Source organism: Panthera onca, chromosome C2 (assembly GCF_046562875.1).
Source record: "Panthera onca isolate mPanOnc1 chromosome C2, mPanOnc1 haplotype 2, whole genome shotgun sequence".
Taxonomy (NCBI): Eukaryota; Metazoa; Chordata; class Mammalia; order Carnivora; family Felidae; genus Panthera; species Panthera onca.
Window position 1 is genome coordinate 70179879 of NC_138347.1, and position 16005 is coordinate 70195883.

The 16005-nt window shown below is 51.7% G+C and overlaps 1 protein-coding gene across 1 annotated transcript in view; it reads right to left on the reverse strand.

The window, feature by feature from the left end:
- Nucleotides 1-387: 387 nt before the first annotated feature.
- Nucleotides 388-16005, reverse strand: part of ITGB5 (integrin subunit beta 5) — a 121443-nt gene continuing 105825 nt past the window's right edge. The window contains exons 11-15 of the mRNA XM_060639734.3: nucleotides 11488-11710; nucleotides 6950-7053; nucleotides 3328-3447; nucleotides 1785-1951; nucleotides 388-1122 (exon numbers count right to left, since the gene is read on the reverse strand). Coding sequence (XP_060495717.2) covers nucleotides 1027-1122; nucleotides 1785-1951; nucleotides 3328-3447; nucleotides 6950-7053; nucleotides 11488-11710 — 710 coding nt within the window. The 3' untranslated portion in view covers nucleotides 388-1026. The remainder of the gene's footprint in view (nucleotides 1123-1784; nucleotides 1952-3327; nucleotides 3448-6949; nucleotides 7054-11487; nucleotides 11711-16005) is intronic.

The following is a 16005-nucleotide window of genomic DNA, read 5'->3' on the forward strand; positions in this document are numbered from 1 at the left end:
GAGCCACCCAGATGCTTCCTGTTCTTATTAAGGTGTAGAGAGTGACTATTTGTGGAAATCACATCTTGACCTTTCTTTACGTGCACAATCCATTTCCAGCCTCAGCACCTTGAAACAGGGGAGGCAGGCCAGTGTGGTTTTCACAATTTCTAGCTTGGAAGTCTTCCTTTTAACCAAAACTGGGAGGGTCCAAAGGCATAGGCTTAGGTCTCCCTCGGGCATCCCATGAGGCCCTGTTTGAAGAGCCCTGGTCTGGAATAGGGAATTGGCTCTTGCTGGGTCCCCGGAGGAAGTACACAGCCTTTTCAACCCCCCACCGGGGCACCACTTAAAACCACGTCAGGATAGGAATACACGCGTGACAGAGAGCGTCAGGCAAACACAAAGTCTTGTTTAATCTTTACTTTCAATCCCAATCTTTTCCCCTTTCATTACAAAAGTACTAAACAAACACAGGCAGAATTGGAAAACTGACATCTGCAACTATGTGCCTTCGGCAGGCATCTCAATAATCCCATCACCAACACCCCTGTGCAAGGACAGACATCAGGCAGATAATTCCCAGTAATCAGAACTATACCATAAATGCATGATCTTTTTATTTTGTACAAAAATGATCAACACGACAAAAGCCAGAGCGCGTGTTGGTTTTGCACACTCTGATACTCCCAAGATCCTTCTCCTCTGGCCAGGCTGGAGGCTCAGCCTTCCTGGAAGGGAGAGACAACCTAGACCCCCAGCAGCTCACCCGAGTCAGCAAGCTGGATGTGGTGTGGAAAGCTGAGAGTGTCAAAGTCCCAGGCCTTTCCTTGGCTTGGAGTGGTGGCGGCCTGGTGTGGCTGTGGCCCAGAAGCCAGGTGGAACACTGGCTGCCTTCCTGTGCAGGCAATGGGCTCCTGGCCCAGGCTCACAGGAAGGTGTCTTTGCTTGTCCCTCTAGGGAGCTGTGATCCAGTCGAGCAGCTGTCCAGGGCGTATCAGTCTCCGACTTATCGTCAGCCCCCTCTGGCCCTCCTCGGAGGAGCTGTCAGTCCACTGTGCCATTGTAGGGTTTGTTGAACTTGTTAAAGGTGAAATCCACAGTGTGTGTGGAGATGGGCTTTCTGTACAGAGGGTTGGAAGCCTGCAGAACACAGAAGGCAAGAGGACACGTGTGTGTCCATTCATTTGAACACACACTCTAGGGGTCAGAGGCCCTTCCTCAGTCAGTCACCCCGGAAGGCGGAGCACACAGGCAGTGGCAGCCCCGTCCTGCAGGACCATCCCTGCCTCCACATGTCATGCCCTGGGAAGGACCCTCCCTGTCTCTAAGATTCCCTCTTTCTCTCTCAGACGGGCTTGGCAAGATGGTCTGTGAAGTTCCTTCCAACTTTAACAGAAACTAAGTGGGGATTCAGGGGTGCTGCTCCCTGTGCTGCTCAGTCCTTCAGGAGCATGCAATTTGCTTGGGGAGACAAGACTCGCACAAATGGATGCTATCATAGACTCTAACAACTTGAGTTCATTTACTGAGTCTGCAGTCGCTCTAGGACTGTCCAGACTCTTTCTCTGAGGCTGCATCAAGCGCCTCTTCCCTAGAAGAGTCCTGAGCTAGGTCTGGTGTGAGGCTCTACACAGAGCCCCCTGTGCTTCTGGACCGTGCATTCTCACCTTCTAGAATGGAGTGCACACCACCTCTCTTTGATTTCAATGCCAAAGATGTTAGTGGGCCTTAAAGCTTGTCTGACCTCAACCAGATCTCTAAGCTTGACTTTTTTTCTTACTTCCGGCTCCCCACTGGCTTACCATTTCATAGCGGGCCCTGGACCTCTCACTCTGGAACTTTGCAAACTCTCTCCGGTCATGGATAGTGACGAGCAGCTTCCAGATGGCCAGGAGCGCAATCCCAATCAGGAGGATACTGCCAACCACAGCCAGGAGGATGGTCGTGGCATTGGGGGCAGTTCCACACTCTGGAGGGGACCAGGAGAAACCATGAGCAAAGCCACTAGAATAGCATCCCTACCCCCTCCCCCACAATGTCAGGCCTATCTGGAACAACAGGTGCGCCTCTCTTCCTTCCACCTTCTACCAAACACCTTCCCTCTCTTCTCTCTTAGATCCTCATGCTGCTTTTGGGAGACCTGGGGGTGCTGGAAATTTTCTCCAATGCACACAAAGGGGAAGAGTCAAAGAGGGATGGTGACTGTTCCAATGCCACATGTAGAAGAGACCCTTGGTGGCCGCCCCCCTTTCTCCCAGACGCCATGGTGCACTGTGTGCTCAGCAGCACCTCCCCTTACATGAGTGACGTGTGCCGGCCTGGCCCATTCTCCACTCTCCAGACTTGATGTGTCTCAGCCTCCATGTAAATGGTTTCAGAGGCAGACTGGGCAGGCAGGAGGTTTCATGAAGCCGTATCCACAAGGGCTGGGCTGGAGGCCAGCCAACGTTTGTAACCCCAGAGTGTGGCCCTTTGGAGCGAATGTGCTTATTTTCAAAGAACCACAAAGACAGCGCTTGGGAACAAAGCCTCATTCTTACAGGCATGCATCTTGGGCTGGTACCACAGCACTTCCTCTGCCGCTGGCCCAGAGAAGGCGTATTATGTGGTCTGGCTCAATTTGGAAAAACAGTTTGCAAGGCTGTAAATTGAAGGGAGCAAAACCTTTTCTCCTCGCCCCTGTCCCCCTCTAGAAAAGCATAAAAGGGGTCATACTAGAAACCCTAATTACTCCAAAGCAAAAGGCCATTAGTCCCAGGGTCCAAAGCATGAGGCAGAATTATCAATGTCTGCACTAAGGCTTGGCCTCCTCAGTGGCCCAGGAGCTGAGCGTGGCAGTTTAACCCAGAGCCCCGTCTGCCCTTCTTGGACTTCACGGTGGCAAGTGCAGCTGCCCCTCCAGGGCTGTGTGTGTGTGTGTACCCAGATGGCCTGCCCAGCCTTGACCGTCCACGCCACCACCCCCCACCCCCCCGCCGCACACCCCCTGCAGAGCCTGTAGCTGCTCACGGCCATCAGCATCAGCCGTGTAGGTGAAATGTGTGCTATGGCCACTTCTACCCCTGTGCTCCGTCTTTTCCAAGATGAGACACTATAACTCCCATGCCTCCATGCCGTGACCTCCAGAGCTCTGCCCGGCAGTGGGTCCCCAGGTGTACATCGTCTTTCTTCCAAACTCCAGGAACTGGGTAGGGGTGGCCTTAGATCCCGGTCTTTATACAGAATTGTGACCCTTGTCTCTCTGGAGTTTGGAAAGCCAGTGAGGACAGAAGGGCGACAAGCCTAGAGCAGGGAAAGGTATCAGAAGCCGAGCTCCCAGGGGGAACAGAGCCGGCCCTCACCCACCTGGCTCCCTGAGGACTGTCAGGTTGGCCCTCCCGCTGGGGAGCTCTGTGTAGGCGAACATCATGACACAGTCCTTGGCGGTTTTGTAGAAACAAAGCGCAGCCTCTTGGTCATCTTTCACTGGAAGAAAACCAGGTACAAGTGTCCTCTCGGAGCAACCCAGTGTGCTGATGGACAGGGTGGGGAGTCAAGCACCTCAGTTAGGAAAGGGGGTGCAGGGAGGCATGAAGCGGAGGCTGGGCCTTCACAAATGAGTTCGGGTTTCTCACGTGAAGAACGTGGGCCCAGCACGGAATCTGAATTGCTCTGGGAACACGAATCCCCTGAATGGTGAGGACTCCCTGGGGAATGCAAGAGCCCCCCCAGAGTGTTTGCTGGGAGCGATGTGAAACGGAAGAAGGCATTATGCTTGGAGGCGAGGTTGGTAAGTGGAAGTGCCCTGGACATTAAAGGGACACAGAAAAGAAGGAGCCATTCCGATGCCCTTTGGGGCCTGAGAGTTCACAGTTGAGTCCACTTGGCTGAGAGCCAGCTGTAGTGGCCAAGCATCAGCAGCTCTTTGGTAGGGTGTAAAACCAAAAGGACCCAAGGATGACGAGGACGTCTGGACAAGAGCTGGGCACCTGCCGTGGTGCCTCACCCACAGATGCCACGGGCCAGCGCCCGAGGCCAGGGCCGAGCCCAGACCACCCGCTCCACTCTTCTAGGGAGCAGTGCCCACCTGTCCCCACATGCCGTTAACCCAACATGATGGACTCATAATCCCCTGTCCAGATGTCACCTGCACTCCAAGGCTTCTCTGGGGAAGGGTTAGACTGATCTCTAGGAGGAAAAAGGAGCAGGGAAGAGGAAAGCAAAGGGGACATTGTTCAGCAATGGCCAATTGGTCCTGAAAAACAGCTGTGGATTGATGTTGTGGCGTGAAATGCTTTTTAGCTCTTGCCTTTGTGACCCTGTTGCTCAAAGGAGGGTTTTTTTGGTTGTTTTTGTTCTGTTTTGTTTTGTTTTGAGAGCGAGCGTGAGCAGGGGAGAGGCAGAGAGAGAGGGGGACAGAGAATCCGAAGCGGGCTCTGAATGATAGCAGATGTGGGGTTCAAACTCATGAACTGTGAGATCGTGACCTGAGCCGAAGTCAGAGGCTCAGCCAACTGAGCCACCCAGGCGCCCCTGCTCAAAGGAGTTTTAACCTGGAACCAGACAAATTAGTGTGGTTATCACATGGGAAATCCTGGACTTTTTCTCCTAGGCCCCATCCATAAGCCTGGCCTGGGTGAGTGTATGTGTATGAAGAAAGCCGAGAGAAGGAAGAAAGGAGGATAAACAGTGAATCTGAACAGAAAGCTTCTCACTGAGGATTACACTGAGAGGCAGCTGTGCATAACAGCTCAGAGCAAGGGCCTCAGTCAGGGGGCCACAGGAAGGCAGCATCTCCTTCCGACTGTGTGCGCCCAGGCGGTTGGGGCTGGGGAGTGGCGGGCACTGCCCCAGGTCTGCGGGCAGAACTTGCTGTGAGCCAGTCCTGAAGCACCAAGCAGACACGGTGGCAGGAAAATGGCCACGAGACAAGACTCGGTAGGCTCCCGACCGGCTCCCCTGGTCTAACACAAGCCCCGGCACGCAGGAGATGCTCAACGAACAAGTGCAGGCTGAATGCATGACTCAACATACTCGGGAGCCTCATGTGGCCACAGCGGTCAGTCAGAACCAGGGACGTCTACAGAGGGGGTGAGTCAGGACCAAGAGAGAAGGCAGGGGCTGGGAGCCTGCAGCAGCTGAGGTCAAGGTAGAGGGCAAGGCTGCTAGCAAGGGAGCCTCAGAGGCAGAATCCCTTTCATGGTACACAGTCTTGTTCCCCTCCCGCCCCGCCTCACCATTTTAAATGTATAATTCAGTGGCTTTAGTATATTTACAATGTTGTGTAACTATTCCATCCAATTCCAGAACATGTCCGTCACCCCAAACAGACACCATCTTTGTTAGCGCTCAGCCCCAGTTCCCTTCTCTCCCAGCCCTGACAACCACCAATCTATTTCCTGTCTCTGTGCTTTTGCCTATTTTGGACATTTCACATAAATGGAATCCTACGATATATATCCTTTCCGTGTGGCTTCTCACACATAGCATAGTACTTTCAAGAGTCATCTCTCTTGCAGTGTGCATCAGGACGCCATTCCTTTTTCCACTGTATGGATGTACCACATTTTATTTTTCCATTCATCAGTTCATGTACATTTGGGTTGGTTCTCATTTTTCACTCTAATGAATAAAGCTGCTATGAACATTTGTGCACAAGTTTTTGTGTTGACGTGTTTTCAGTTCTCTTGTGTATATACCCGGGAGTGATGTTACTGAATTGTGCGGTAACTCCATTTAATTTGCGGGGAACTGCCAGACCATTTTCTAAGTAGATGCACAAATCTACACTACCACCACACTGTATGAGGGTTCTGACATAGGGGCACTTTGATTCGGTGTAATTATAGTGCTCCAGACCACTTCCAAAGCAGGTCACGTGCATACGGGGCTAAGATATGTGATTTGCATTTAGAAACTCCTCAGCCTGGACAGAAATGTCTGTACTAGTAAAGGGATGGAGGCATCCCAGAAAGGGTGAAACACAAAGGTCTGTGCACCTCTGTCTGAGCCACCCTGTGGGCTCCCACTCAGAATGGACTTCTAGCCATTTGTTCAGAGGTAAAGCAAAGGGTTGGATGGATGGAGTCAAACTGGAGAGGTCAGAATGAGAAGAACCCTAAAATGTGATCTGCCACGAAAGATAACAGAACAAGGAGTGAGCGACAGCTGCAGGAACAGGTGCCTGTTGCCGGGGGGACAGTTGGGACAGCACTCAATCCCAGTGCTGGGATCACTGTGCAATCTAGGCCACACGAGACCCCTGCCCCTTCTGATGCCTTGCAGCATCATGAGAGCCACACCAGGCTGAGGCCAATGTGGTAAAGACTAGGCAGCCATTCATCAAACAGGGTTTCCCTGCCTCCTGGGCACACGACTTGACTACATTTCCCAGCGACCCTTACATCTAAATGTGTCCAAACAACTGAGTTGGAGTCGTGAGCACCATTTCCAGGCCTGGCCGATAACAGCATCTCACGTGATCCCTCACTGTCTTCCCCCATTTGCTGACTGAGTGGAGAGGATTCCAGGGACCTTGAGGAGAATAGAACCTTCAGGTAGAGGGAGCCTGGTTTCCTGAATGACCTTATCAACCAAGGCCTTATCAACCAAAAAGTCTTCAATGGACTCTCAGTGAGTGACTTATATTTAGTTAAGTCACTGAGGTCTGGGATTTGTTATAGCAGCTAACATGACTTGTCCTAACTAATATACCAACTTCTCCGAGAGCCTGGGAGATGTGACTAAGATGGGGCTCCAGTGATGGTGCAGAAAGTTATGAACAAGAAGTCTTACACCCCAGAGAGCCCAGGGACCCAACAGTAGTATCCAGGACACTGACGTCATGCTTCTCAACTCCAGACTAGAACCACCCTGCTCCCTACCAGGTGGCCCTGAGAATCGATGGTCTCCACAGAGGAGGAAGCCTCAAGGTGTCTACCACAATACAAAAGGGAACAGTTACCCAGGGCCGCTTGGACACACTCACCGATGGTGTCCACCCACGTGATCACCTCATCCTTGCACAGGTTTTGGCAGGTCTGGTTGTCGGCCGGGTCCCCCACGTGAAGTAGCAAGCACTCAACACAGTCTCTTTGGAAAAGAGGCAATAAACGAGGGTGTTAGATGCTGTGCGGTGGTTCCCCACAGGTAACTGAGCTCCCAGGGGTGCACTGCCCACTCTTCTGCTGGGCCTGGGCCCTTGAAGGTTCTACTTCACCCTATCTTCAGATTTTTGGCCTCAGTCAGTGTTTCTGCTGGCCTCTGGTTGCCCAAGGGTTCTTGGAGAAACATGTGAGTTTAGAGGCATGCCTGGTCTACACATCAAGTTGCAGGTTAGAGACTTTCCCATTTTTTTTTAAAGTAGGTTCCATGCTGGGTCTTGAACTCATGATTCTGAGATCAAGACCTGAGCTGAGATCAAGAGTCATCCACTTAACTGACTGGTGCCCCAGAAACCATTCAATTTCTGATACCAGGAGCCAAACCCATCTTCACTCAGCTGTATCACATGCCTTTGAAGAGTCTGCTCCAAGCAGGAAACTTTGGAGTGATTAAAAAAATGGGGTTCCTGGCCTCATAGAGGGGTCCTCACACCCCCCTGGCCAGTGCTTAATGCTGCCAAATTGCCCCATTTCCCAGGATTCCTACTAGGGGATCACTGCCAGGGCAGGGCCCTTAACCCTCCCACATATTAGACTCTCCAGGAGGCTTTCTAGAAAATACCATCTCCAGGGCCTGACCACACCAATGGGATCCACACCTCTGGGGCAGAGCCTGGGCTTCTGGATTCAGATTCACACAGTGAGGGTTGTGAATCATTGTCCTGGAGCCCTTCTCCCTCCCAGATGGAGCCTGCCTGGAGGGTTCTACCCTCTATGAGTTGGTCTACACTAGACTCTGGTAGAGGCTACAGGGTGGCAGTCTCCTTCCAGGAAACCCACATTTCAACAGGGGCCTTCTGGAGAAATTGGGTTAGGAGCCAAAAAGTCTCGTTTTGAGCCCCTTCTCCTCCCACCTCAGGTGCACAGTTTAAGTCAGATATTGTTATTGTGTAAAAATGCTTATGTAAAATGCTCAATTAAGGATCAGTACCCTACTTCCCATAGTCAAACCCAGTTCCAGACAGTCCCCATCTACCTTCACTTTACATCAGTGAGAACAGAATCCCGAGGCTGTGGGGCCAGAGAAGCAAAGCTTTCACAAAAGGTCTGTGATGCCTGCAGTGGTGGGAGAGGGGCCCGACCCCTCTGGGGGACTGTGGGATGGGGGAGCACAAACAGAACCCCAGGGAGGAGCGGGCTGGGCAAGACAACCAGCTGACAGTTAATTCTCAGGGACTTAGTGGGGTGATGGTGCCCGGTGGCGATGGGGGTGGCTGCCCCAGAAGCAGGGGCTTCCTTGAGACTGGGTTAGGGCCCAAGGGCCGAATCTGTGGAACACAGGTGCTGATACCACAGAGCCACAGTGACCCGGGGGATGGCCACTCTGCTGACCCATAGGCCCATGGGGACCAGTGAGGTTATGTGTCTGGAAAGCTCTCTGGCAAAAATGTAGAGGGATGTACAACCACGATGCACGGCCTGAATTACCATCATCTGTTTTTTTAATTCCTTGAGATTGAGGCCAGTTACTAGATTTCCAGGGGAGAAACTTCAGGGGAGCAGCAGAACTGGAAAGGAGCTGGACAGCACTTCAAGCGCCCCCCTTTGAGGCCAGGGGAGACAGCAGGGCCATGAGACGCTGTGGCCGCAGCTGCAGCACCCAGTGCCCTGCCTCTCGGTAAGCCCCTCCCAAGTCCTCACTTCCCTTTCTGAACGTTGGGGAGGAAAGCAGGCAGGACTTTCTTAGGAATTCAGGGGTGCCGAGGTGGCTCAGTTAGTTGAGCGTTTGGACTTTTGATTTGGGCTCAGGTCATGATCTCATGATTCATGAGATCCAGCCCCACATCAGGCTCATGCACTGACAGCTTGGAGCCTGCTTGGGTCTCTCTCTCTCTCTCTGCCCCTCCCCGGCTTGCGCTCTCTCGCTCTCTCTCAAAATAAATAAACAAGAAAAAAAAAAAAAGGAATGCAGCTACCCCAGAATTGGCCATAACATCTCACTCTCCTGGAACACTCCATAGAAACATTCTGGAGTTACAAACAAGTTGGTAATGTTTGCATTTCCCCTGAGGCCAGAGTCCCAGAGTGCAGACAACTGAGACTTGGCTGCAGGCCAGGAAGGGGCGGTTTAGCTCTGGCCCTTTCTCCGGCCTCTGGGATTAGCACACCACAAGTGACCCCCAAGCTGACCCTCCTCTCAGCGAGGATTTGCCAGCCTTCCAACTGCAACCGTTGTTATTAAACCACAGGGCCACTTCCAGGAAACGTTCCCTAATTATCCATGTGGATTTATCAGTCTAACTTGTGTGCTCCACATACTGGGCTGAAACTTGTGATATATTGTAGTCATGTGTTAAAATAAGTCTGGCCTTTTAAACAAACAAGTTGCTGAGAGAGACTTTACTCAGAGAGCCTGTTAATTGAAATCAGCTGAGCCTGAGTGTGAACTCACCCAAGGTGAAGGGTATGTTTGGTTAGTTCTAGAAAGTGGAGACTGGCTGTTCTGAAACCCCAAGTGGGGAGGGTGGGGAAGACAAGGCATTCAAAACCTGGTGGTTCTTGGCAAACCAACAAGCAGAAAAACATCACATAAGTCACTTTCAAAGGGAATGTGTTTAAAAAAAAAAAAAAGAAGTTGCAACAAGGCTTTGAAAGAAACAGAGAGCATCAGTGTGGCCCAGAGATAAAGAAAAAGGAATAGTGAGGTTTCCTTATGGCATCTCTTTGCTCTCCTTGTGTCGTTAGTATTGCTTAATGGATAACAAATTATCAGATACTGTTTCTTCTCGGAAATGAATGCTTTAAACATTTAAAGCTACGGTTGTTGTGCCCTTTTGACCTAAAGCTAATGTTGTCGGGCCTTTTAACTGACCTACGCCAAAACTGCATTGCCTTGCTGCTCGAGGGGAATGGAAGAAACGGGCTTGATCTACTTTTATTGATTCCATGTGTGTTGTCCTAGCTTGCCCCCCTCCCTCCGCTAACCTCGTGTGTCCCAAGGACAGCCCGAAACAGCTCTGCGAGAGGAGCTGGGGGAGCGCGCCCTGCTCCGTCATAAAACGTGGGTGATGGCTGTGATTCCACGCTCACACGGCCCCAGCTACTTGGGCTCCAGATCCAGGATCCTACCCTCCTCCCCTGGGACGTTGCTATTTGGATTTCTGTCATTTCTCCACTCTTAGCAGGTCTAAAGTGGGTCTGCTTTTCTTCTCCCTCCCTTTCCCCGGCTCTTCTCCAATTACACAAAATAAAATCTGGTCCTGTCTATCTTGTCTCTCGATCTACAGCCAGCTTTCAATTACCCACGCCTGGATTATTTGAGGCAAACATCCAAGTAGGGGTTGTGCCACCCAGAACATTTCTGAGCAAGGACCGACCAGCAGCCAAGGCAGGCTCGGAGAGCATGAACTCCTTTCTTTATCAGCCCAAGCCAGACATGTGGAGGGGAAATCTGCCAAAAGAAAATTGCACAGTTGCGTTCCCCAGCCCAAGAGAAACGACGTCTGTACTATTATTTGTTTCTGATTATCTGTGCCTGTTTCCCTCACGCCGGGCCCCCTAGCGTGGATGATGATGACACAGCTGTTCCTTTAGCAAAATTCAAGAGAAACGGTCACTCATGCCTTCCTGATGGCATAGCTCCTGGATCCCTTTAATTCCCGCCCATTCGCACTCTGGCAGAGGGGGAAGGGCAGAGCTGCGGGGAGGTCAGCATGGAGAACGTGACCCCGTGGCTGAGTCAGTGGAGGCGCGGTGCCCACTGTCCAGACAATCTCTGCATTCAGCTGCAGTGCAGGGCCAGCGTTCCATTATCTGTATAAATGGAGCAGAAAATTCAAAAGCCATTGTGGTTTGTTTCTGGCATGTCTTATCTAGGTCGAATGCCCTCCTATCTGATCCATGTTCTGATTATGTTTTGTTCCAAGCAACATTTGCCATACGGTGTCCTGTGAAACATTATTTGGGAAATGTTAATGTCGGGGAGGGGATCCAACTTGTTTGAAAAACAGAAGCATACTACATCCCCCTGTGAAATACTCAATAGCACTCAAAAGGCTCTGAGAAGCCACTATTTTGGTACCCAAACCAGTTGAAATTAATTCAGTGATCTGGTAACTTCTAAGTTGGGGAATAGAATAACAGTCTTTTTTTTTTTTTTTTTTTTGGTTCTGTTTTTATTTTCTTACAAAATCCCCTTTAACTGTATATTAAAATAGTGTCTTTGAAACACAGTGTTTCAAAGACACTATTTTAATATACAGTTAAAGTTTAGTTAATGTTCGTATGAGTTTAGCTCCCCAGAAAAGGCTGGGCGGTGGAAAATGCAGGGGATGGGGACTAAGAGGTGGGCCGGCCGCAAGGGCTGACAGGCTGAAAGATGGGCCTGGTCTGGGGTGAGAAGCGGGAGTGAGGGTGCCATTACCTCTTGGTGCTGCAGGCATCTGGGCAAGTCGGGCATTTCTCACACGTCTCCCCAAAAGCTCCTGGCTCTGTGCACTGGCATTGCCCACAGACACAGTGCCCACGGTCGCTGCAGATCTGGCCATCCTTGGCCAAGCATGTGCTGATGTCTGTTGAGCAGTTACAGTTGTCCCCAATGTAACCTGCGTGGCACTTGCATTCTCCACAGTGACACTCGCCGTGGCCTAAAGGGACACACACAGCACATCAGCGCCTGCCTGCATGAACACATAACCAACCACCCAGCGTCTGCCTTGCACCAAGACAATGGGGAGCCAATACAACTGTGCCCTCCAACTCTGTTTGGGCAGACAGAGAGGGCCTAGAGCCCACATGCTTGCATAGCAGGGGGCCGGGCAGCTTGTGTGGCCCAGCTAGGTCTGGGGCGGTGCTCTACGTTGGTCCAGAATTTGACCAAGTAACACCACAGGACCATGACCCCAGAGAGTTTCTTCCTGTCTCAGTTGTCATGTGAAGAATGGCCACCAAATATGTCCGCTTCCAAATCCCCAGAGTAAATGTTACCTCCTGCAGATATGACTAGGTGAAGGATTTTGAAATGGGAGGTTCTCCTAGGTTCTCCAGGTGGGCCCCAATGCCATCACAAGGGTCCCTAGAGGACGAAGACAGAGGGAGACTGGACCACAGTGGTGATGGGACAACAGAAGCAAGATGCTAGCTCCTGCCTTTGAAGATGGAGGAAGAGGCCACAGAGCCAAAGAATGTGAGGAATGCAGCTCTAGAAGCTGGAGACGGCAAGGACATGGATCCTCCCGAGAGCCTCGGAGGGAGTATGGCCCAGTCAGCCCGGTGACTTTAGCCCAGACCTCCAGAATTCAAGAGAATAAATCCATGTTGTTAAAGGCCACTAACTCTGTGGTAATTTATTACAGCCACGGCGTGCAGTGATGCTGAATTCTGGCTCCGGCCTCAGAGCCGTAGCCCCGAGTGGGATGATTCGGGCACAGGTGCCAAGGTCAGCAGTGGCTAATTGAACAGCACTCCCTATATACACATCAGGCTTTGCAGCATAAACTTGAGCAGTTTCTACAACGGGGCCATGTGGCAGGGACTGTTCCCTCCCTCACATCACAGCTGCCGCAGATGAGACACAGAGATGAAGCTGCTTGTTGAAGATCACCTGCCTGTGGTGGAGTCAGGACTCACACCAGGGAGTCTGAACCCCAGCACCCACTGCCTCTCTGCAGGAAAGACAGCAGAGTAGGCCCTAAGCAGGTGGACAACCAGTGGAAGATTGCCCTGCTCTCCTTTGTAGGAGGGCAAGGGGCTGGGCATGCCCCTTGCAGGCGTCAAGGGCAGAGGCTCACTGGGCTCAGAGGACAAGTGTCAGCGTGAGTGAATGTGTCGCTCAGGGAAAAAAAAGCATGGAGAGCGCCATCTTCCAAGAGCGCCAAAAGCCTGACAATGGATTCTCGATCCTCTGCACTAACAGAGGCAGAAAGCAGCGCTACGGCACTTAACTTTACAAAATTTCCCTTACACTATTATGACAGCATGCTTTCCTTCCTGATGACATTTTGCTAAGGCTAAGACTAAAAGAACCAAGAATTGGGGCGCCTGGGTGGCTCAGTAGGTTAAGCGTCCTACTTTGGCTCAGATCATGATCTCATAGTTCGCGGGTTTGAGCCCCGTGTTGGGCTTTGTGCTGACAGCTCAGAGTCTGGAGCCTGCTTCAGATTCTGTCTCTCTCTCTCTCTCTCTCTCTCTCTCTGCTCCTCCCCCACTCACGCTCTGTCTCTCTCTCTCTCTCAAAAATAAACAAACATTAAAAGTAAATTTAAAAAATGAACCAAGAATCTGTATCATTGCGCAGCCAGTTACATACTAGCAGGAGACCGCAGCAGTGGGCGATGGGCATCAGACAGGTGGAGGCCTTGCATTTTACTCCCACACCTGAGCCAGTTATCCCAGTAGCTGGATCCCAGCACCTTCTGTGAGACCACCAATGAATGTGACCCACAATTTAGTTCAGGACCTAACTCCAGAGAGCTTCTTCACCGGCCACTTACTTCCTGCCCACCCCCCCTCTCCTGCTCTGTCGGCTCCGTGGTGCCTAGAATCTGCAGGCAGGAGGGAGGCCATCTAGAGCGACCAAGTCTCCCAACCTTCCCGGGGCCAGACAGCCTCTCTGTTTGCACCGAGACTCAGAGCCTCAGCAGATACTGTGCCGGGCGAGAGCCCCCTCCCATTGCCTGCGCAGTGCCGAGGCATATGGCAACCCTCTGGGAAAGGTGAGGAAAGCCAGCAGGAGGCTGGGTGCAGTCTAACTGCCTAGGAGCTGGCATGTGAAGGTGAGGTACAGGAGAGGGCAGCACACCTACTCAAGGGTTACACAAGGTGGGGGCAGGGGGCTGGAGGGCACTGGCAGCAGAGTGCACGGCTCCCACGGGAGGGCGGCTGCAGACCCCTCCTCTAGCCCGGTCTGTGAACAGTGCAGGTTTCAAGGCTTGGCAGGCAGGAAGCCACCCCCCACAGGAAGCCTTCCCGAATGAAATGGATCCAATCTGCGCAGCCCCTTCACTCTCCAGCCTCAGGGGCCACACTGGTCAAGAGCCTGTTTCAAATTAAAAATGGGTCACTGTCGAGGGTAATTCCCCCCCCCCCCCACCACCACCATTTTATTATGAAAGTTTCCAAACCTGCAGCCAAGTTGAAAGGATTGTACAGTGAACATCCATATGCTTGCCACCCACACTCCACCGTTAGCGTGTTACCTGCTGCTCTATCGCACATCCACCCCACCCCCTCCACTGGTCAGTGCAGTTTCCAAAACGTGTTTCCAAGTGAGCTGCAGATATGAGTGCACTTCTGGGGAAGGTTTCGAACATAGCTCTGGCACTCCCCAGCAGCTTGTATGCCACACTTCCCATAAAGCATGGTCAGTGCCGTATTTACAAGCAGCACGACAGTACCTGGGTCAGAGGGACTGCTTTGCTGGAGATAGCGGGTGCTGTTTTTCTCCCTGCTCTAATTGTGTGTGGCAGCAACATAACATTAGCCAATAACAACCTGACACCGTATTCCAACGTGCCAACATTCTGGAGAAGAGGCAGGATATCATTTGGTTGAAGAGTTGGGTTTCAGGTGAAGTGTGTGTGTGCTGAAGGAAGAACTTGCTCCCCATGGTGACTGGGCATCGAAGTGACAGAACCTGCTTGCTGAGAAGGCACCTGCTTGAGCCAAGTTCAAGCTCTGTGCTCTCTGCCATGACGCCAGATCAGCAACGAGCCTGGCTATGTTGGATACATCTGACACCACACAGGCCCGAGAGCCCCCAAACCCAGCCAGAGGTCAAAGGAGTTGAGTGCGTCCCAGATCTAGGGCTCAGGCAGAGAAAGTTAGGGGTCAAGGGCAGGAGAGGGACAGGACTCCCCACCAGAGACATGAGCCATTCCAGAAAGCCTCCCACGACACCTGAGCAGTGAGGACATGACAAGAAACAATGTGTAAGATAAAGTAGACAGAGCACAGACAGCCCCTGCCCACTTAAGTGGGGTGAGCAAGCAGCTGGGTGCTGAGGGGCTGTGGGACATCAGGAAATCCTTATCCATGTGGCTTTTGGCCTCAGAAATTTGACAACTCCAAAGTCAAGTCCCAGCAAGTCAAAGCAGGGCAGCCTCCGGGTCTGGTGAAATGGCGGCGACCTCTCAAAGGCTTGTCCTCACTGGCTCCCTGGCTCCCTTGCCGGCCCCAGTTTGTCCGGCGGTTCTTCCACTCTCAAAGACAGCTTGAAGCAGCTATGGCAAAGATGTGGCCTGTGCTCTCATGTCCTCCTCCCCATCCATGGCACATCACACCATCTGATCACGGGAGCCTTGGCTTGGTCTCAGGATCCCCCTCAACACAGTACTCCAAGCAGGTTCTACCAACTAGGGGGACTGGCACAGAAGACACAACCATTTGCCATCTTGGTTTAAAGCTTTCAAGCCTCCTTGAGAAAGCATGACCCATACAGGTTTTCAAAAACTGGGTCAGTATGGTTACACTTTACCCTGATCCAAATGTCTCAGATCCTGTAGTTGGGCCTCAACCTGTATGCACGGAGGTTCCCCACATCTTGTGGTCGGCCCTTAGTCTCTCCCAATGCCCTAGCAGGAACACGTTATTAAAATAACAAGGGTCATTTGGCCCTGTCCCAAGGATCAATAACCTACCAATCACCAGTAAAACTAAATGGGGGACTGGGGACATTATCCTGGTTAACAACACCCAGGGGGCCTTAAGCAAGGACTCTTCGGCAAAACACAGCTCCTTTATGCTACCCCCAACACCTTGGCAGAGTAAGTCGAATTTAATGATGCCTGTTTAATACCGTGCAGACATAAAAATATTTTCATTGCACATAGGTAGGGATACTGAAAGGCATGCGAAAGCACTTTGTAAGCTGTGACTTGCTACATGTGCAAGTTATTAATAGTACTACCTTTGTTAGAATGATTGATAGCTAAATGGACAGGAA